Here is a 22,764-nt window from a genome sequence, read left to right as displayed (position 1 = left end):
TCGGTTTTTCGGTGGTTCGTTCGGTAGGTTCGTTAGGTTCGGTTTAGGTTTTCGCGTTAGAGGTAGTTCGGTTCGGTTAGGTTAGTTTCCGCTTAGGTTCGGTTCGCTTGTCGGTTCGGTTGGTTCGGGTTCGGTTCTGGTTCGGTTCGTTCGGTTTCGGGTTTCGGTTCGGTTCGGTTCGAGTGGTTTTTCCGGTTAGGTTCGGTTCGGTTCGTTTCGGTGCGGTTCGCGCGTGTCGTTCGTTTCGGTTCGGTTTCGGTTAGGTTCGTTCGGTTTAGGTTCGGTTAGGTTAGTTAGAGGTAGGTTAGGTTCAGGTCTCGGATTTTAGGTAGGTTCGTTGGTCGGTTCGGTTAGGTTCGGTCTGCGGTGCGGTTCGCGTTCGGTTAGGTTAGGTTCGGTTCCGTTCGGTTCGGTTCGGTTTAGTTCGCGTTTCGGTTTCTGTCGGTTTTTCGAACCTAACCTAACCTAACCCAACCTAACCTAACCCAAACCTATCCCAACCTAACCTAACCTAACCTAACCTAACCTAAACCTAACCTAACCTAACTAACCATAACCAACCTAACTAACCTAACCTAACCTAACCTAACCTAACCTAACCTAACCTAACCTAACCTAACCTAACCTAACCTAACCTAACCTAACCTAACCTAACCTAACCTAACCTAACCTAACCTAACCTAACCTAACCTAACCTAACCTAACCTAACCTAACCTAACCTAACCTAACCTAACCTAACCTAACCTAACCTAACCTAACCTAACCTAACCTAACCTAACCTAACCTAACCTAACCTAACCTAACCTAACCTAACCTAACCTAACCTAACCTAACCTAACCTAACCTAACCTAACCTAACCTAACCTAACCTAACCTAACCTAACCTAACCTAACCTAACCTAACCTAACCTAACCTAACCTAACCTAACCTAACCTAGCCTAACCTAACCTAACCTAACCTAACCTAACCTAAACTNACCAAACCAAACNTANCCTAACCTAACCTAACCTAACCTAACCTAACCTAACCTAACCTAACCTAACCTAACCTAACCTAACCTANCAACCTAACCTAACCTAACCTAACCTAACCTAACCTAACCTAACCTAACCTAACCTAACCTAACCTAACCTAACCTAACCTAACCTAACCTAACCTAACCTCACCTAACCTAACCTAACCTACCCTAACCTAACCTAATCTAACCTAACCTAACCTAACCTAACCTAACCTAACCTAACCTAACCTAACCTAACCTAACCTAACCTAACCTAACCTAACCTAACCTAACCTAACCTAACCTAACCTAACCTAACCTAACCTAACCTAACCTAACCTAACCTAACCTAACCTAACCTAACCTAACCTAACCTAACCTAACCTAACCTAACCTAACCTAACCTAACCTAACCTAACCTAACCTAACCTAACCTAACCTAACCTAACCTAACCTAACCTAACCTAACCTAACCTAACCTAACCTAACCTAACCTAACCTAACCTAACCTAACCTAACCTAACCTAACCTAACCTAACCTAACCTAACCTAACCTAACCTAACCTTAACCTAACCTAACCTAACCTAACCTAACCTAACCTAACCTAACCTAACCTAACCTAACCTAACCTAACCTAACCTAACCTAACCTAACCTAACCTAACCTAACCTAACCTAACCTAACCTAACCTAACCTAACCTAACCTAACCTAACCTAACCTAAACTAACCTAACCTAACCTAACCTAACCTAACCTAACCTAACCTAACCTAACCTGACCTAACCTAACCTAACCTAACCTAACCTAACCTAACCTAACCTAACCTAACCTAACCTAACCTAACCTAACCTAACCTAACCTAACCTAACCTAACCTAACCTAACCTAACCTAACCTAACCTAACCTAACCTAACCTAACCTAACCTAACCTAACCTAACCTAACCTAACCTAACCTAACCTAACCTAACCTAACCTAACCTAACCTAACCTAACCTAACCTAACCTAACCTAACCTAACCTAACCTAACCTAACCTAACCTAACCTAACCTAACTCTAACCTAACCTAACCTAACCTAACCTAACCTAACCTAACCTAACCTAACCTAACCTAACCTAACCTAACCTAACCTAACCTAACCTAACCTAACCTAACCTAACCTAACCTAACTCTAACTCTAACCTAACCTAACCTAACCTAACCTAACCTAACCTAACCTAACCCGAACTAACCCATTGGAGTTGTCTTCGAAGACCTGACCCCGTGCCAGTCACTTCACCGACCTAACCAAATCCGTAGTTCTCGACCTAACCAAAACTTAGGAAAATAGTGGAACTAACCAAAAGTCCCCAATTTTCAAATGGATGTAACCAAAAATCCCCTATTTTCTCGTGGAACTAACCAAAAGTCCCCTAATTTCTAGTGGATGTAACCAAAAGTCCCCTAATTTCTAGTGGATGTAACCAAAAGTCCCCTAATTTCTAGTGGATGTTGCCAAAAGTCACCTAATTTCTAGTGGATGTAACCAAAAGTCCCTAATTCTTTCCGATATAACCCAAACTCCCCAAATTTTGATGTCTACAGTTTGGATTTTTTCGTCACTGTCATTCTTTGTCAGTATGTGTGGAACTTAGAAAAAAAAAAAAAAAAAAAAAAAATTCAATTTTGCCAAAAATTTGTCCAAAATTCATGGATCCAAAATCCATTTCTCGACATTCTGAGTCGTCTGGCATGGTCAAATTTTGATCGATTTTTCTTATTTTTTGAACGGGACTTAGAAAATATTCGCCGGAAACACTGCTTCCAAGAGTACACAGCCTGAACGAAAAGAGATAGCGGAATGGTTCAAACGGCATTCGAAGCGGCCTTTTAAAGCGAACAACATTGTCTCAGACCCGGAAGCTCGTCGACCTTTCGTTCAAAAGAAAATGGCGACTTCCGGAACGGAAGTAGATATTCCAAAAATTCCAACTGATGAGCATGGATCATGACTGGTACTTCTGGAATCCGTAATAAAAAAATTTTCGATTTTTCCGTCAAAAACTATCACCCCCCAAAAATTTTAATCGGTCCAAAATTCATGGGTCCAAAATGCGTTTCTCGTCCTCCTGAGTCGTCTGGCATGGTCGAATTTTGATCGATTTTTCTGATTTTTTTCAGTGGTACTTAGAAAAAATTCGACGAAATTCCGGCTTCCAAGAGTACACAGCCTGAACGAAAAGAGATACCGGAATGGTTCAAACGGCATTCGAAGCGGCTTTTTAAACTGACCAACATTGTCTCAGATCCGGAAGCTCTAGGACGTTTCGTTCAAAAGAAAATGGCGACTTCCGGAACGGAAGTAGATATTCCAAAAATTCCAACTGATGAGCATGGATCAGGACTGGTACTTCTGGAATCCGTAATAAAAAAATTTTCGATTTTTCCGTCAAAAACTATCACCCCCAAAAAATTTTTCAAAAGGGAAAAAAAAAATCGGTCCAAAATTCATGGGTCCAAAGTGCGTTTCTCGACCTCCTGAGTCGTCTGGCATGGTCGAATTTTGATCGATTTTTCCGATTTTTTTCAGTGGTACTTAGAAAAAATCGCCGAAATTCCGGCTTCCAAGAGTACACAGCCTGAACGAAAAAAGATAGCGGAATGGTTCAAACGGCATTCGAAGCGGCTTTTTATACCGAACAACATTGTCTCAGACCCGGAAGCTCTAGGACCTTTCGTTCGAAAGAAAATGGCGACTTCCGGAACGGAAGTAGATATTCCAAAAATTCCAACTGATGAGCATGGATCAGGACTGGTACTTCTGGAATCCGTAATAAAAAAATTTTCGATTTTTCCGTCAAAAACTATCACCCCCAAAAAATTTTTCAAAAGGGAAAAAAAAAATCGATCCAAAATTCATGGGTCCAAAGTGCGTTTCTCGACCTCCTGAGTCGTCTGGCATGGTCGAATTTTGATCGATTTTTCCGATTTTTTTCAGTGGTACTTAGAAAAAATTCGACGAAATTCCGGCTTCCAGGAGTACACAGCCTGAACGAAAAGAGATACCGGAATGGTTCAAACGGCATTCGAAGCGGCTCTTTATACCGAACAACATTGTCTCAGACCCGGAAGCTCTAGGACCTTTCGTTCGAAAGAAAATGGCGATTTCCGGAACGGAAGTAGATATTCCAAAAATTCCATCTGATGAGCATGGATCATGACTGGTACTTCTGGAATCCGTAATAAAAAAATTTTCGATTTTTCCGTCAAAAACTATCACCCCCCAAAAATTTTTCAAAAATTTGGTCCAAAATTCATGTGTCCAAAATGCGTTTCTCGACCTCCTGAGTCGCCTGGCATGGTCGAATTTTGATCGATTTTTCCGACCCATTATATTTTCTCAGTGGGACTTAGAAAAAAATCGCCGAAAACCCCACTTCCAAGAGTACACAGCCTGAACGAAAAGAGATAGCGGAATGGTCCAAACGGCATTCGAAGCTGCTTTGAAAACCAAACAACATTGTCTCAGATCCGGAAGCTCTAGGACCAACCGTTAAAAAGAAAATGGCGACTTCCGGAACGGAAGTAGGTATTCAAACACGGATCATGACTGGTACTTCTGGAATCCGTAATAAAAAAAAAAATTAAAATTCCTTCGCAACACGGTAACCTAACCTAACCCAACCTAACCCATTGGAGTTGCCTTCGAAGACCTGACCCCGTGCCAGTCACTTCGCCGACCTAACCAAATCCGTAGTTCTCGACCTAACCAAAACTTAGTAAAATAGTGGAACTAACCAAAAGTCCCCAATTTTCAAATGGATGTAACCAAAAATCCCCTATTTTCTAGTGGAACTAACCAAAAGTCCCCAATTTTCAAATGGATGTAACCAAAAGTCCCCAATTTTCAAATTGATGTAATCAAAAAATCCCCTATTTTCTCGTGGAACTAACCAAAAGTCCCCAATTTTCAAATGGATGTAACCAAAAGTCCCCTAATTTCTAGTGGATGTAACCAAAAGTCCCCTAATTTCTAGTGGATGTAACCAAAAGTCCCCTAATTTCTAGTGGATGTAACCAAAAGTCACCTAATTTCTAGTGGATGTAACCAAAAGTCCCCTAATTTCTAGTGGATTTAACCAAAAGTCCCTTCTTCTTTCCGATATAACCCAAACTCCCCAAATTTTGATGTCTACAGTTGGATTTTTTCATCACTGTCATTCTTTGTCAGTATGTGTGGAACTTAGAAAAAAGAAAAAAAAAATAAAAAAAATTCAATTTTGCCAAAAATTTGTCCAAAATTCATGGATCCAAAATCCATTTCTCGACATTCTGAGTCGTCTGGCATGGTCAAATTTTGATCGATTTTTCTTATTTTTTGAACGGGACTTAGAAAATATTCGCCGAAAACACTGCTTCCAAGAGTACACAGCCTGAACGAAAAGAGATAGCGGAATGGTTCAAACGGCATTCGAAGCGGCTTTTTAATACCGAACAACATTGTCTCAGACGCGGAGGCTCTAGGACCTTTCGTTCAATAGAAAATGGCGACTTCCGGAACGGAAGTAGATATTCCAAAAATTCCAACTGATGAGCATGGATCAGGACTGGTACTTCTGGAATCCGTAATAAAAAAAAAAAAATTAAAATTCCTTCGCAACACGAAGGAACCTAACCTGATCCCGTGCCAGTCACTCCGATCTAACCGATGGTCCCCGAACTGACCGAAGTATCGATAAATGGTGGAAATAAAAAAAAAAAAAAAAATCCCTATTTTTCCAGACCTAACCCAAATTTTATAGACTTCTATAGTTCGGATTTATTTGACACTCATTTTTTCTTCATTTTGGAGGGTGTGGGACATAGAAAAAAAAAAAAAAATTTTCAAAAAAAAAAAAATTCAAATTCTTAAAGTTTGTCCTACATGCCTATTTCGTCGCTCTGTACGTTGTCGAGACACTTTCATTTTTGAGTTGGACTGAAAAATTTCAAAATTTTGAAAAATCAGAAATTTAATTTTCGTAGGTGGGGGTATCGATGTATCTCGACGAGAGGAACAACTTTGTTCCTCATAACCACCCCCCTCCGGTGACCCCCCATCCCTCAAACGACCCTTTTAATGTTTTGTCAACTTTACAAAAAGTCCACAGCCCAAACGGTGACAGATACGACAAAATTGTATAGAACATTTTCGTCTTCTCTCAGGGCCTATTATATGGGAAAAATGCGAAATTTTTGAAATTCCGACATTTTTATTTTTTTTGTGACTTCAGAGCCCTCTATCTACGAAACCGTGAATCCTAGGGCAAAATTGTATACCACCTTTTGTGTTTGGCCCATCGAGATCTATGAGATAGCATCCTTGAAATTTTCAAATTCCGACATTTTTGATCCTATCCCCACCTAAAAAAAAGTCCCCAGGCCAAGGGGGGGGCTGGAGGGGGGGACCAATACCAGGGGAAGGTAGACCCAAGTGAATACTATATGGAAAAAATCTAATCTCAAATTCGCAAGTTGTACTAACCCCTATACCCTATCCCAGTGGAAGTAACCTCGAGAACCTGACTCCGTGCCAGTCACTCCGCCGACCTAACCGACACCCGGCGATCCCCGAACTGACCGAAATATCGATAAATGGTGAAAGTAACTCAAATTCCCCAATTTTCTAGACATAATCCAAACTCCCAAAATTTTGATAGACGTCTATCGTTCAATTTAATTTGGAACCATTCCGAGTCAATTAAATTGATTTAAAAAAAAAAAAAAAAAAAAAATTTATCAATAAATTTCAGGCCCTGTTTTATTCTTGTGTTCACATCAGGCATAAATATATCATCGATCACATAATTAATATTTCGATAAATCGTTTTCAGTAGCTTAATTGCTTATCATTTTATTCGTTAATGATGCTGTTACGTCCAAACCCTTGAAAATTTGGTCAAGGAGACAATGAGGGAGAATGGAGAGGGTGTGGAAGGACCGCTAGACTCAATCTCACAAATACGCGCGGAGGTGAACGCCTGTGAGTCATACGCACCTTTTCAATCCCAGAATATGAATCAACGTCCGAAGGGACACCTGTGCTGTGACACCTGTTCCACTGAACAGTGCGAACGTCGGTCCTACTTTTTGGGTCCAGGAACTTAATCCTTTTGATTCGGGACTGGACCTCGTGCGATCTCAGGTATTCGAGGGAAGTGAATGCGAGAGATGATGTTAATAAAAGACAGGGGAATACGTTAAGTTACATTTAATTACAATAAAATGCAAAATAATAATAAAACAAAGGGTTTTATACGTTATAAACTTCTCTTTAAAAAAAAAAAAATATATTATAGTTTATGGATGTATGCATGTATGTGTGTGTGTGGAGAGGAGAAAGGGTTAGCGAGTATGGAAGGCGAGGAATGTGTTGCAGGAGCATATCGGAATGAGGTGCTTGTAGAGGACGGCGTAAACTGTGGGATTTCCGGGGATGTATACAGTGATTAATCTGTCCCTTTCGTAAGAGGGGGACGGAAAGAACCGGAATATCCGATCCCAGTCGATCAGCTCGGTATTCAGTTGAAATGGGAGGGGCGGGAGTTGATCCAAAGGAGGAGGGAATGGAAATCCTTCTTTGTGAGGAGGAGAGGGAGGGAATCGTTCCTCGAAAGGAGGAGAGGAATAACCGAGGATTTCTTGGATAGCAAGGTCGATAACAGGAGGAGATCCAACGGTTGTGAATAGGAGATCTTGACGAATTGTTCGCCAGTCGATTGTGGCGGCGTGATTGTGGGTGGCTCTGGGGAACGGTTCCGCCTTTTCCTCTGGACATAAGGGGTTCATCCGCGTTTGCTACGAACCGAAGGATTAAAATTGACGTGTGTTCGTTGAAAACGCGTGTAAATGTATTCATGCACAATGAATGTGTTTTTCGATGCGGGGAAACGCGGGGGTGGACTGGAAATAAAGGCGATTTACTATTAGCTGGCCCAAGATATCGGGTAAGTTCTAGGCGAATGGCCAAAGAGATCTGTCGTCAGCGGAGAATGTCCGAAGGTCATTCGCAGTGGCGTATGGCTAGTAATTCCATTGCGATTTGTTCACAAGTTCGCACTCGGATGGGATCGCGAACTGGCGTGATTAGAGCGGGTTCCAATAATCCGCACTATTCGAGACAATGAGTTAACTTGTAACTGAGTGCGAATTTCACTGACATAGACCGGGTGATTCAAAATTTCGTACTGACGCTCTGCGCTTCCGTGGGACCTCTATTTATATCCCGAAAAAAGGGCGTTGTGCCCTTTGTCTTTGCAAAAGTTAGTTACAACGTCACGAAAAGAATCGTGGCGTCTGTAACAATGGATTGATTGTATCCAAATTAAATTTAATATTATAAAATCTTTTGATTTCATATTTAAAATAAAACTTAGCTAATGAAATGGCTGTCAAATAATAGATCAATAAATTTTTTATTTAAATATAAAATGGATTATATTAATTATTACATCCTAAAAATGACTGTTAAACTAAAAGACTACTACATAAATATTGAAAAAAACTTATATTTGTATATTATTAGGTGTACAACTTTGCTTCCGCCGTTTTCTTATAAATGGCTTTAGCGGTAAGTGGTGATCGAAATAAATAGATCATAGACGTCATACAATAAACTTGGGCATCTGTCAATATAATCCCATAGAAATAGTCGATTCTGCATCATAAAGTTATTCTCGATTGAAAATGTCAGTTTACGAGTCAAATTCTCATCATTTGTGAGAGGTTTTAATTTTCTGCTTCAATATGAAGAAATCTGCGGCTGAGGCTCATCGAATACTTACGGTGAGGCCGCTATTAGTGAAAGAACTCACGTGTCGTGAGTGGTTTCAACGCTTCAAGAACGATGATTTTGACGTCGAAGACCGACATAGCGGTGGAAGAGAGGTTTTTGAAAATACAGAATTGGAGGCATTACTTGATCAAGACTCGTGTCAAAATCAAAAAGAATTGGGAGTGACTTAACAAGCCATTTCAAAACGCCTCAAAGTCATGGGAATGATTCAGAAGCAAGGAAATTGGGCCGTACGAGTTGAAGCCGAGAGATGTTGAACGGCGTTTGTTTGCTTGTGAACAGTTGCTTGAAAGGCAAAGACGAAAGAAATTTCTGATTCGCATTGTGACTGGGAACGAAAAATGAGTTCATTACGATAACCTCAAGAGCAGAAAATCATGGGGAGTTCCCGGCCTGCTTCCACGTCGACGGCCAAACCGAATATTCACAACTCCAAGGCATGCTCTGTATTTGATGGGACCAGCTCGGCGTAATGTATTATGAGCTGTTAAAACCGACTGAAACAATCACAGGCGATCAGTATCGAACGCAATTGATGCGTTTGAGCCGAGCATTGAAAGACAAACGGCCGCAACGAGAGACACGATAAAATGATTTTGCAGCAAGACAATGCTCGATCTCATGTTGCGAAAGTGCTCAAGACATACTTGGAAACGTTGAAATGGAAAGTCCTATCCCACCCGTCATATTCTCCGACGTTGCTCCCTCTGACTATCACTTGTTTCAATCAATGGCATACGGCCTGGCTGACCAGCACTTCCGGTCTTATAAAGAAGTAAAAAATTGGATCGATTCGTGGATCGCCTCAAAAGATGACCAGTTTTTTCGACATGGGATTCGCTGCCCGAAAGATGGGAGAAAGTAGTGGCCAGCGATGGACAATACTTTGAATCGTAAATGTATAATCATTTTTTACAATAAAGCCTCGAATTTCGGAAAAAAACGGCGGAAGCAAAGTTGTACATCTAATATTATTATTGTAACAATTAAAGAATTACAGTTTAATGTTTGTGGAATATTACAAGCATATTACTGACATTTTGCAGGCATATTTATAATTTATATTTCTGTAATATCTCTGCAATGTTACATTGCAATCTGCAATATTGCAACATTGCAGCAATATTGCTTCAATCTTCTGTGCTGTATGGGACTCAAAGTTAAATTAATATAAAAAAAGACATTGTGGGTAAACTGAAAACGTCAAAAAAATATATATTTTGTTAATTAATGCATGTGTCATTAATCGGTATTCAGATTTTGTTAGTCGAGATACGTTAATCCAAAAATGATACGTGTGGCGCGATCTCTTAGAATGAAATGACGAAAGTAGTTTGCATTTGATTTAGCGGCGGACGTTCCACGTTACGCTATTCCGTTGCGAGTAAGCATCCTAAGGGTGCCATTAGGGCACGTTCGCACCTTGACGGAAAATCGGAAAACGGAAAAGCAACATTCGTATGTACGTGATCGGACAAAACCTCCAATTGTAAAAATTATCATTTTAAATCGTTTGTATTTCGTATGAAGAGTAATGAAGTACCATTAAAAACATTTGTGAGTCATCCAGACATTTTTAATTAAAATATCATATATTTGACCGAAATGTATAGATATAGGCGCTATAGTCACAGAAATCCATTAAACACGATAGGTAGTCTCTAGTATTTTGATTCCAGGACGTGTTATGGAATAACTTGCTTGGAATGAATTCCAATCGGAATTATTTAATTTTTCTACAGTTTCTTTAAAAAACACAATAGAAATAATTGAATTATTTTGATCGGAATCCATTCCGAGTAATTCCATTTTACGTTTTCTGGTTGTTATTCGATCAACAAGATGGATGAGTAACTAAAATTATAAGACAAAACTCTTTGCATCATTTTTTGTAATAGACTTCAAATGCTATTGTCATAGGATTTAATTGTATCAGGTTTTGAAACATAATACAAAAATTAGAAATTATTTTATTTGTAGGTTTTAACCATCACTCCTTCAAAGTGAAGTGTCTGAAAGTAAGTTAAGTTTAATTTTATATATAATTTAACAAACTGACAGATAAAGAAGATATCATCAAGCATGATTATGAGATGATACATATGCAACTCCATACGTATGTTCTCCATTAATTAAAAAATGCAATAATCAAAACTATTCAATATGTCTAATAAAAAACAATAAAAACCTAATAGGTAGGTATCGACAAGCAGATTTTATATTAAAATTAATTATAATATAAATATAATATCTATATAATTTGATTTTGTTGTATATCATAATCACAATGTATCATATAATTGTCACCGTATAATCGATTCCATGTAGATAATCACCAGTAAAATTAAACAAAATTCTTTTTTGTTCATTATTTAATTTTAGAGGAAACCTTCCTGTTTATATAAAAAATTCCTTTAAAAATTAATTCCTTTATCAGACTTACGATAATGTACTTTAATATATAAAAATATAATTGAAACTGTACAGCATCATTTGTTCCTATTTCTGTATTGCTTTTTATTAGACATATTGCATAGTCATCTTGATTATTACATTTTTTAATTAATGGAGAACATAGTTGCATACGTATCATCTCATAATTATGCTTGATGATACCTTCTCTATCTGATGTCAGTTTTGTTAAATTATATATAAAATTAAACTTAACTTATGTTCAGACACTTCACAATACTTTTGTATTGTGAAGAAGTGACGGTTAAAACCTACAAGTAAAACAATTTCTAATTTTTGTATTATGTTTTAAAATCTGATACAATTAAATCCTATAACAATAGCATTTGAGATCTATTATAGAGAATGATGCAAAAAATTTTATCTTACAGTTTTAGTTACTCATCCATCTTGTTGATCGAATAACAATCAGGAAACATATAATGGAATTATTCGGAATGGATTTCGATCAAAATAATTAAATTATTTCCTACATTTTTATTGTGTTTTTTAAAGAAATTGTAGGAAAGCTAAATAATTCCGAATTCAGAATTCATTCCAAGCAATTCCATACTGGAATATCAAAGTACTAGAGAGACTACCTATCGTGTCTAATGGATTTCCGTGATCATAGCGCCTATATCTATACATTTCGGTCAAATACATGATATTTTAATTAAAAATGTCTGGATGATTTATAAAGTAAATAATTATATTATAAAGTAAATAATTTATTTTTAATAGTACTTCATAACTCTTCATACGAAATACAAACGATTCCATATATAAACTTTGTTGAATTTAGATCCGGTTAATTATTTCGATCAAGTACAAAAAAGAATGATTAATTGTAATTAATAGAATGATTCACAAATCTTTTTATTTGCACTTCAAAACTCTTCATATGAAATACAAATGATTTAAAATATTGATTTAAAATGTAATAATTTTTACAACCGGAAGTTTTGTCCGGTCATACGAATAAAAGCAACAGCCAATCAGAACTCTAGCTGGTAGTTTACAATTTCGGCTTTTTGTATTACTACCAGCGCGAGTTCTGATTGGTCACTGCTTTTCCGTTTTCTGCTTTTCCGTCAAGATATGAACGTACCTTAAGCATGCCTACCCATGCAGCGGAATAGTATAACGTAGAACAAGAGCGGAACCAATCACAAGCGTTCCGCTCCAATTGTTGGCCTTGGTGGTCTAATGGTTTAAGATGCTCGTACGGAATACAAAAGATCCGGGTTCAAGTCCTAGTCGAGGTAATATTTTTCGCAATAAATTTATTAACAGTTTCAATGCTTGATAGTAGCATCAAATTATCTAATTGCTTGTCAATTTAATTCGCAATTATTAGAGTAGTTTTAATTGCGTTTATAATTCGGAAAAACAATCTGGCGCGGAGTTCTAAAAAGACTACAATATGGTATATATGTAAGTACATATATAATATATATTAGTACTCCAAGATTGAATTATTTAAAGCAATGAAGATCTAGCTTCGATGTAATAGGCATTTTTCTAATATTGATTGTGTTTCTGCTTTCTTTTCTGCAATTGTGATTGTGGACCCAGGGTGCCATGAATGGTAATTTACAGCGGAACGGAACAGCGAAACCAATCACAATTGCAGAAAAAAATGAGTAATGACTGCAGAGTTGTGATTGGTCGTGCTTTTCCGTTCCCTAATATCTGCATAAGGCCTATTCTTTTTTGGCTGAACTTTTGCACCAGATCATCTTTCTTCCTCTTCTTTCCTCTTGGAGAGAAAAGGAAGAAAGATGAATTGGTACAAAAATTCAATCAAAAATAATAGGCCTATACTGAATGCAATCAGCGATGAACGACGAGCAATATCCAATAAAAGCTCTGCTTTGCATCGTCACATGAGAAAATGCAGTTTTTATTGGATATCGCTAGTCGCTCATCGCTTATTGTGTTCAGTATGCAGTAGGCATAATAGCTCCTGCACACAGAACGCGACAACGCTTGCACGCGGCAATTATTGATTAGTTGTCGTACTAATCAATAATTCTATGTCTTCCCCATGCAAAACTTCTAGAAATAATATAATATTACTTCTGCCGCGTGGTGGAAATTATTGGGTCATCTAAAAAGTATCCGCGGTACTTTGTCACTAGATATATGACCATCAACACACATCTAGTGACAAAAAACCGCGGATACTTTTTAGATGACCCAATATATTACTTCCGAGCAAGCAAGATGTTGATTGGCTATTGCGCCAATTTCCGTCATACGGAAACAAGTGTTACCGCGTTCTGTGTGCAGGAGCCATAAGAATACCGCCCTAAATGCGATGTGAATTAGGGCATTAATTCTTTTCGTGGGACAGATCATTGCGTCTTTCTGTCAAATTCTTTTGTGTCGAATAAAAACGCATTGGAAAAGTATAATTTTATCAATTTTCACGGTGATGTCCGTATTCTATTGAGTGGATCCATATATTCGTTCGGTTTTTGTTAGTAGTGCAAATTTTTTCCGAATTTTATCCCGGTTCTGGTTGCCTAATCAGGCAATCCAAATATGTTTTGGAAAGGTGACAGTCCGCTCTTTTCATCTGTCAAATTTGATTTCATTGGCATTAGTTTTGTTTGTGCTACAGGCCTGTGAACATGTTGGAGAATAAGGTGCATTTTCGGCATATTTTACTTTATTATTTCAAGAAAGGCAAGCAAGCTGCGGAGGCCCACCGAAAGATATGCGGCGTATACGGGGACGATGCCTTAACAGAACATGCTCAGAAATGGTTTGCCAAATTTCGTTCCGGAGATACGAGTCTTGAAGATGGACCCCACAGCGGTCGGCCCACCGAGATTGATTCGAATGATATCAAGGCAAGTGGTTGAGCAAGACCGGACGCTAAAGGTGCGAGAGATTGCGGAGACACTTAAAATAGGTTATGGAACCATTCAAAGGCATTTGCAACAGCTTGGCTACATATCCCGCCTCGATGTTTAGATGCCGCACAAGCTGACCGAGGAGAACCTGGCCAACCGCATGTCCATCTGCAATTCACTTCTGAAGCGGCACGAAAGTGACCCATTTCTCAAACGAATGACTGACGACGAAAAGTGGATCATCTATGACATAGTGCGCAAGAGATCATGGAGAACCGCTGGCAAGTCGCCGAATGCCATCCCGAAGGCCTACATCCGAAGAAGATTTTGCTATCCATATGGTGGGATCATCGTGATGCTGTTTTACGAGCTGTTTCCTCAGGGAAAAACGATCGATTCGAAGGTCTACTGCACGCAGCTAACGAAATTGAATCAAGCATAGCGACAGAAACGTGACAGAACTGATCAATCGCAAAGGTGTCATATTCCACCATGACAACGCCAGACCCACACCGTAATAATCACTCAGCAAAAATTAGTGCAACTTGGCTGGGATGTTTTACCCCACCCACCATATTCACCAGACCTTGCGCCATCCGACTACCACTTGTTCCGGTCCCTGCAAAACTCCCTCAATAGAAAATCGTTCGCTGATCAGAGCTGTGAAAACGTACCTCGACCGGTTTTTTGCCTCTAAGCCCCAGACCTTCTATGAGAGCGGAATAATGAAATTGTTGGAAAGATGGCAAGAGATCATCAACAAAAACGGAGAATATATCATTGATTAAAATTCATCCTTTGTATGAAAAAAACTTGTTTTATTTTAGCCTTCAAAAACCGAACGAATATATGGATCCACCCAATAAATAAATACCGATATACTTTATTTAAATAATCATAAAGTGACAGATTCTACTCTGTTTCTGCTATGAAATTACGTTGATACTGTTAATGAGTCTGCAACCTGCAATCGGCAAACTGCTAACATTTGTTCATGTTTTATGTATATCGTATTCATTAATTATTATAAATATTCTATATACAAATTACAGATTTACAGATATAGATTAAAGTAATGATGAAGAAAACAAGTGAGCAAGTAGACTCGTCAAGTTCTGAAGATGAAAAATTTGCAAATATTTTGAAGGAAGCAATTGATCAGCAATTTTTAAACAATAATCTGTATAACATAGAAAAAGCCAAAGCTATTCCTCAGTCTGGTAAGTAAAATTAATATCTTTCTTTTTTATCTTCAAGGTTTACAAAGTAATTAGGTATGTTTATGTAATAGATCTCATAGAAATATTATGATGTGCTAATTATTGTTTAACGTTTTAAAAGAAGCAAAGACTGACAAACTAGAAGGAAGTTATTTCTTGAAAATAAGCTCAAAACAAGCAGATGAATTTACAAATTTTGGTGTTACTGCCACATTTCGAAGTTTTATCGCCAAAAAACTAGATGAAATTTTGGAGCGGTAAGCAATAAAAATAAATTTTTGTACATGTGTAATATTAGTATTGTTTTTAATAAATTAACATTTTATTCAAATATAAATTTTAGAACCATAGAGATGGAAAACAGTGAAATTCCTAATTATTGTGATGAACAGAAATGGAAAAAGGACAAAAGCTCTGGAATAAAACTTCTAAGTACATCAAAAAATTTGTTAACTATTACAAAAATCAAAGAGGAATGTATAGAGCATAAAAAGAAATCCAAAAGAAATAGACAGACTGTAGAGGATGACGAGACCTCAAAATTTCGAGAAGCTGTCATTGACCCAGAATATATATTAAACAAATTAGAATTGGAAGCTTGGGTTAATAAACGCCCAGAATCGGAATTTAAGTATAAAAGATTAAAAAATGGTACTTTAATCGAAATGTAGTATTACTTTTCTATTTGTATTTGTATATATGTACATATACAAAGATAAGATCGTTTCTTATAATTTATTATTGAATTGTTTTTGACAAAATACATGCTCTCTTTTTCTTCTTTAGTGAAAATTTTTCTCAGAACTTTTTATATTCCATAAAATGTTTTCCATAAAATTTTTCAGATTTTTTTATGTAAATTTCATAATTTTTCAAATTTCTAATTTTATTTTGGACATTAAAAAATTTTTCAAATATTTTTTTATACAAATTAGACTTTTAATAGAAAACCAAAAAGTTACAATAAGATTTTTAATCTTAGAGTATTTTAATGTTATCATTACATCAGATGTATCACTAAAAGAATTTTGATAAAATTATTAACATTTTATTCATGAATAAATGTATATCTGGATATTATTTTTTCAAGTATTAGAAAAAATTACATGAAATTTAAATATCTCAATAAAATAAATATAATAGTATAACTGCGCATAACAGTCAAGTTGACGATCGACATATATGCAGTGTCTTTGCATATAGTGCTAAAACTGCTACAGCGACTCGAGTTGCTTTAGCATAAAAACAAAAATGTCTAATAAACATATCATTTGCCTAATTTCTTACAATATTTTAATTTCGAGAGTCCGTGCCGCTTGCTTCTTTTCTCTTCTATTACATGTAGCACGGTAAGCGACGCGGTTCCTATAGTTACCTAATTAGTTTCTGTCGCATCACATGTAGGTCAAAGTCTCGCTACAAATGTTTTGAAACATTTGATGGACCAATTAGAAAAAAGAATTTTACAAACTGACCAATTAAAAAACATTTCAAAGCATTTGTAGCATCGCGTTGACCGTACCCGTAAACGCACTCTCACTTTCCATCCTATAGATAAAGTTTCATGATTGATACTCACGAGGCTTATTAGGGGCTCCGCACAATAAAAGGGACAGGGAACAAAGAACAAAGAATAAGAATTTCAATCAGAAATCATGTATTATGGAATACATATAGTTTCTGATAGGTTGAAATTATTATTGTCTATTCTCTATTTCTTGTTCTTTTTATAGTACGGAGCTTTTTATGATTCTTGAAAACAAGGTGAAAATTACGAGGTGAAAGTTGAATCGAATTTACTAGAATATTTACAACTTCATTGGTTAACACCTAGCGAAATTTGCTCATTTTTGTAATTCGTCTAAAGAATCGCAACAAGTCCCTTGAACTCGGATTTTAATCTCGAATCTTCAAATCTAAATTTCAGTGGTAGTGGTTAATCATCAAATTCAGTTTTTCTTGACTGAGCGAGAAATGTGAGAATAAAATAAAACGTGAGCAATGGTAAGGTTACAAAGGCCGCGGTCTGCGAATCAAATTCACGCTCACACACTTAAAAATTATTTCATCCTTGTTGTTTGTCAAATGTTAAACGGAGACAAATGATGCTCATGAGCTTTGTCATGAATCGGACCACGGCAAATGTGGTCGACCGAAAATCCATTTTTCAAAGAAAATATTAGGTAAAGAATTAAAATATTATATATATTATAAATTATATATTATATAAATATATATTATATATATTATTTAAATTTTCGCTGAAATTATTTCACATTTTGAAACACTTTTCAGCAAATTTTCAGTATTTTAGAAAAAAATTCACTTTAATTTCAGTGATTTTTAGCTGAAAAATTCATTTTTAGCAAAATTTCAGAAAAAATTCAATAAATATTTCAAAGAAATTTCAATAAAATTTCTGAGAAATTTCCATTCGAATTCTACGATTTTTCAATATATTAGCTGATAAATTCACTTTCAAATTTCAGCAAATTTTCAGCAATTTCACTGAAATGTTCCAAAATGTAGCATAATTTTAGCGAAATTTTTTCACCAAGGTTATTATAAATATTTTATATTATAAATATTATAAATATATTGTGAATATAATAATATTTATTATAACATTTATAATATATAATATTTTAATTTTTTACCTAATACTTTCTTCAAATAATGGATTTTCACATTTTGTAATTGCACTATCACGTTTTATTTTAGTCTCATGTTTCTCGCTCAGTCACGAAAAACTGAATTTGATGATTAACCACTATCATTGAAATTTAGGTTTGGAGATTGAAATCTGATTCACAGTATAAGTATTGGGTCATCTAAAAAGTACATACAGTATGGACATTGAACTTTTTATGTGGGCTTTCATTTTTAGTGCGCATGCGTTGATTTCCAACCAGGAATGTGGCTGCTTTCAGCAAGTTGAAATTGTAGGTTAGGTTAGGTTAAGTTAGCTGAATCTCCTTCCTATAAAATATTGGGTCATCTAAAAAGTATCCGCGGTTTTTTGTCACTAGATGTGTGTTGATGGTCATATATCTAGTGACAAAGTACCGCGGATACTTTTTAGATGACCCAATATATTACAATATATTATTTTTTCATACATAATTATCCAATTACAATCTTCATATTTAATCAATTATTATTTTTAATTTACTTATTACTGTTTAATATTGGGTCATCTAAAAAGTATCCGCGGTACTTTGTCACTAGATATATGACCGTCAACACATATCTAGTGACAAAAAACCGCGGATACTTTTTAGATGATCCAATATTATTATTATTAACATGAATATTATTTTTATATAATGAATTCGTTAACATTATATTATTATATAATTCTGATTTAAAAATGTACTCGCTATAAACAATTTTCATGATACGACTGAATTATATCTTTTTTTTTTTTTATCATTTTATAGCTTTATGAAAACTCAAATTTATAAGCGTCTTTTCAACCCACAATATGGCGGCGAGTCATAACCTGGGACTCACTACATCAAAGGTGCTGATAGTGTTCATACTGTATGTACTTATACTGTGTCCAAGTTCTCATATTGGAGACTTGAGAAGAACGACATGAATTCGGGCCTCAAGATTTCTTTCTGATGAAACTTTTCAAGAATAGGTTGTTACAATTGATAATATTGGATCATCTAAAAAGTATCCGTGATTTTTTGTCACTAGATGTGTGTTGATGGTCATATATCTAATGACAAAGTACCGCGGATACTTTTTAGATGACCCAATATTATTGATCGTGTGTGTAACACAAAATTTCCAGACTGTGCATTATCAACGACAATCATTATCATAAATAAGTGATTACAAGTGAAAAAGGCCAAAAGATGTAGAGAATGGAGATTTATTTTATCAAGAGATTTTAAAATTTTCTGTTTGTAACATATGACAAGAATACATGAAACAAGAATCTTTAGGTCTTTTTACTAATTTTACTAATATATATACTTTGTCCAAAAATTACATTTCATTTATAGAAATTGTTTTGTTAATAACTTTCCAATGAATAATGAGCGACGGGAAAAGTTGATGATCTTGACCTGCTTGAGGGTTAAAATCAATGTCAAGGTTATTTAAAAATCATTTGGAGCTGGTTGTGTAAAGTTAAACTTTTATTATAAACACTTCATGTATAAATTATAAAATAAATAATATATTGCAATTATAATAATTTATCAAAATCACTGAAAAATAACAATTATGTTCGTGTAACATGTATAATGTATATATAATAAAATAATAATGGTTTTTATTTCAAAGTATGCCAGACAGTAACAAGTTTTCTTGGATTTTGAAGCACTGAGAACCAATGCAATCTTTCCGTCGAACCTCTCACACCTTTTCCAAGAGCCACTTTACCAATAAAAGTACCGGTAGACCTTTTGAACGAATTGACAGAATCTTCACTGTCACTAGCATCGGCGGTATTAGCAGGTAATCCTTCTGGTAAAACCTAAAATTGATAATAGGAAAATATGATTTTGTCATATACTGTTTTTACAAAGTTATTTTTATTGTATGATCATTTATAATGTGATATTAACACTTTGACGGCTGAATTCACGTATACGTGAGTTCATTGAGCCAACAATTATCGGCCAACTTGACGCATACGTGAGTTCATTGAGTTAACGCTTAAGGCGATGCTAAAAATAATATGACATCTTTGATTCATTTCTTACATTATATATCATTTCGTTTTAGGTTCTGAGCACTAGAATTGTCATAACACTTACTTAGACTTAAATTGTAGACGTAAGTAACGCATAAACTTTCATATATGTGTGTGTGTGACGTACAACTTATTACCATGTCTCCAAGAGACAACAAATAGTGTCTCACGCCAAAGCTTGTGCGTCACTTACATCTACAACTTAAGTCTCTAAATAAGTGTTACGACAATTCTTGTGTTCAGCCCTCAACGCATACATATGTCTTTAGCTAACATGCTAACACCATCTATTGCAAGACTGCGCAACTATTGCTACATGGAATTTCGTCTCTCAGTCTTCGCAAAGCATCCGTATACACGTATTTTCTACACGGTGAAAATACTTTTCTTCTAGATACTTAATACTTTCAATCTTAGTTCTACAAACTCAATATTGTTCGTTCCAATAATGTGACCTCTGCTGACGCTTATTTTTAATATATGGACTCTAAAACTCTTATATCAAGCAAATATATACCTGGTGACCGCTGTATGAACCAAAAGTAAGTGAACTTTGTAACTTTTTTTCAAATTTCTCATGAAATCCAGTGCAGCGAAGGTCTTATTTGTGCGTACTTTAATTTATGTATTGGGTCTTCTAAAAAGTATCCGCGGTACTTTGTCACTAGATATATGACCATCAACACACATCTAGTGACAAAAAACCGCGGATACTTTTTAAATGACCCAATAATAACACTTTTGTAATCCATAAATCCAATTCGGAGATTTTTTACCATGTGTAAATGTCGGTAAAACAGACGTCTTAGCATTCCTTAAGGTACTTCTATAATTCGCAAATCGCAAAATGTAGTTCGCAAACGCAGACGCAGATTTGCGTTTGTTTTTTCATTGCATGCAGTTAGTTTTCGTCTGTGTGTGTCTTGCATGCGATGATTGTCGTTCTGCATTTGCAAATTCTACGTTTTGCGATTTGCGAATTATGTAAAAGCACCTTCATCGACCGAGTTCACGTGTACATACGTAAGTTGATTAAAGCCTATTATATACAATAGGATTGCAAGCCATAAGCCATAAGAAATTGACCACTGAATGTGAGAAAAATAATCGATTATAATTGGTTATTTTTTTATGGCTTACCGACCTATTGTAATAGGCCTTAGACAGTGATTATTAATTGGCATTGATTGTTGCAAAAAATAAAAATGATATATATATATATATATATATATATATATATATATACTATAATTAATATATGTACATTATATACATTAGCAAATTAGTTACATTAGCAAATGCTATATATTATATATTATAGATCAAAAGTTATATTTACAAAATTATTTAATTTTTTTAATTGTATTAATATTTATAAACTTACAGAAAATACTCTTAAAAATGTGTGATGAGATGTACGCTGATAACCTATTGAATGTTAGCGATTAAGTATTAGACAATGATGATGAAGAATCAATGTCTTCAATTTGTAATAAAGCTTACAAAAAGTGCCGATGGCAGCCAGTAGTTTTCGCCATTATATGCCGGCAAGAGCAAACTTTTTTTCTGAAAAGTGCGGCCGTCAAAATGTTAAATTAATTATATGTAGTTAATATATAATTCTATTGAATTATAAGAAGTGATGAGAAATAGAAATAAATAGAAATATAAATAGAAAAAAAATGGAAACTGACAATGAGAAGCATAGGAGAGAAAAAAGCTGAATCAATAATAGATCGGGAATAGATCGAATTTGTGCAATTATTTCAAAAATAATATTCCTTTTTTTTAAATAGTTAACATCAATATGTTGGTATTATATCTAAATAGACTAGTTATATAATTTTCTTACTATTTAGAGAGAAACGAAGACTGGAGATTGAATCTTAAAGCATTTGTTTCACGAGTATATTCAATCAATAAAATTAAAAGTAATCTAAACTCACGGCAAAGAAGAGCTTGATAGTGTTTCGTTTATCTTTAGATAAGTAATTCTCTCCCTATCTCTCTTTTCTCTTTTCTTTCTCTTTTCTTCTTTCTTTCCTTGCTTCTTTTCTTTCTTGCTCATTCTCATAATAAAACATGAAATCCTGATATGACAAAAAATGTAGAGCCTAATCATTTCTAGTTTTTTTTTTATATATCGATAGTATAATATGATATAATTATATTATGATAAATGCATGTGAATTAAAGGGCATTATCAAGATCTTTCAATTATACAGCATCGAAAGTTTTTAGAAATATTTCAGAAATATTTTAATTGAAAGTGAAACATTTCATAAAAGTTGCGAAATGTTCTGCAACATTTCTGAAACAGCTCTAGAATAGCAATGTCCGCGATTCTTGTATATGAAGTCTTGTTGAAAGGTTGATGAAATGTTACAGAAAGAATCTGCAATCTTTTTGAAATATTACCAAAAAGATTTCAGCTATTTCTAGATATTTAAATATATACTTAAATATTGTTTAAGTATCAATTAAATATATACAGAGTATCTCGTAAATTTTTGCCAAGCACCTTTGTATAAATAGAGCAGACTAAACTGAGTAGAAAAGTCCTCTATAATTTTGCAATTTTCGCAATAGTTAATACAAGATATTAATTACTAAAAATTGCTGAATATTGGTCTTCAATAATTTCTTACTCAAATTATTATCAGCTTGACAGAAAAATTGCAAGAGACAAAAATCATTTATTTTCT

General features: G+C 35.3%; 2 protein-coding genes and 2 long non-coding RNA genes across 10 annotated transcripts in view; 2 read left to right on the top strand and 2 right to left on the bottom strand.

Annotated features, from left to right (window-relative positions):
- Window positions 1-2,042: 2,042 nt before the first annotated feature.
- Window positions 2,043-3,053, bottom strand: LOC147906408 (uncharacterized). 2 transcript variants are annotated; one of them, XR_015548419.1, is made up of 2 exons: window positions 2,233-3,053; window positions 2,043-2,202 (listed from the first exon to the last, which is right to left on the bottom strand). It is a non-coding gene; the product is annotated as an uncharacterized LOC147906408 (long non-coding RNA). The 2 variants fall into 2 exon arrangements; XR_015548418.1 differs by having other exon boundaries at window positions 2,043-2,197.
- Window positions 3,054-13,540: 10,487 nt separating this feature from the next.
- LOC105148139 (uncharacterized) lies at window positions 13,541-16,140 on the top strand. 4 transcript variants are annotated; one of them, XM_011059656.2, is made up of 4 exons: window positions 13,541-13,701; window positions 15,181-15,348; window positions 15,473-15,605; window positions 15,692-16,140. In XM_011059656.2, exons 2-4 carry the CDS (start codon window positions 15,204-15,206, stop codon window positions 16,017-16,019), a joined length of 606 nt encoding a protein of 201 aa, XP_011057958.1. In that variant the 5' UTR covers window positions 13,541-13,701; window positions 15,181-15,203; the 3' UTR covers window positions 16,020-16,140. The 4 variants fall into 4 exon arrangements, with proteins under 4 accessions (XP_011057958.1, XP_011057956.1, XP_011057955.1 ...); XM_011059654.2 differs by having other exon boundaries at window positions 13,542-13,706; window positions 15,470-15,605; XM_011059653.2 differs by having other exon boundaries at window positions 13,543-13,701; window positions 15,470-15,605.
- A 3,341-nt stretch (window positions 16,141-19,481) lies between these two features.
- The window catches only part of Syt20 (synaptotagmin 20), a 41,986-nt gene continuing 38,703 nt past the window's right edge, over window positions 19,482-22,764 (bottom strand). For 2 of the 3 annotated variants that reach the window (XM_011059660.2, XM_011059662.2), the window contains one exon: window positions 19,482-19,840. In XM_011059660.2, coding sequence (XP_011057962.1) covers window positions 19,637-19,840 — 204 coding nt within the window. In that variant the 3' untranslated portion in view covers window positions 19,482-19,636. Of the gene's footprint in view, window positions 19,841-22,005; window positions 22,150-22,764 lie in introns of all 3 variants that reach the window. The other variant, XR_015548420.1, reaches the window with a different exon arrangement.
- Window positions 20,466-21,811, top strand: LOC147906407 (uncharacterized). Its single transcript, XR_015548423.1, has 2 exons — window positions 20,466-20,601; window positions 21,446-21,811. It is a non-coding gene; the product is annotated as an uncharacterized LOC147906407 (long non-coding RNA).

This window comes from Acromyrmex echinatior, unplaced genomic scaffold (genome assembly GCF_024713525.1).
Source record: "Acromyrmex echinatior isolate Ae372 unplaced genomic scaffold, ASM2471352v2 Scaffold40, whole genome shotgun sequence".
NCBI lineage: Eukaryota > Metazoa > Arthropoda > Insecta > Hymenoptera > Formicidae > Acromyrmex > Acromyrmex echinatior.
Note: the sequence above shows the minus strand (reverse complement) of the source record. Positions and strands in the feature narration are given on the sequence as shown.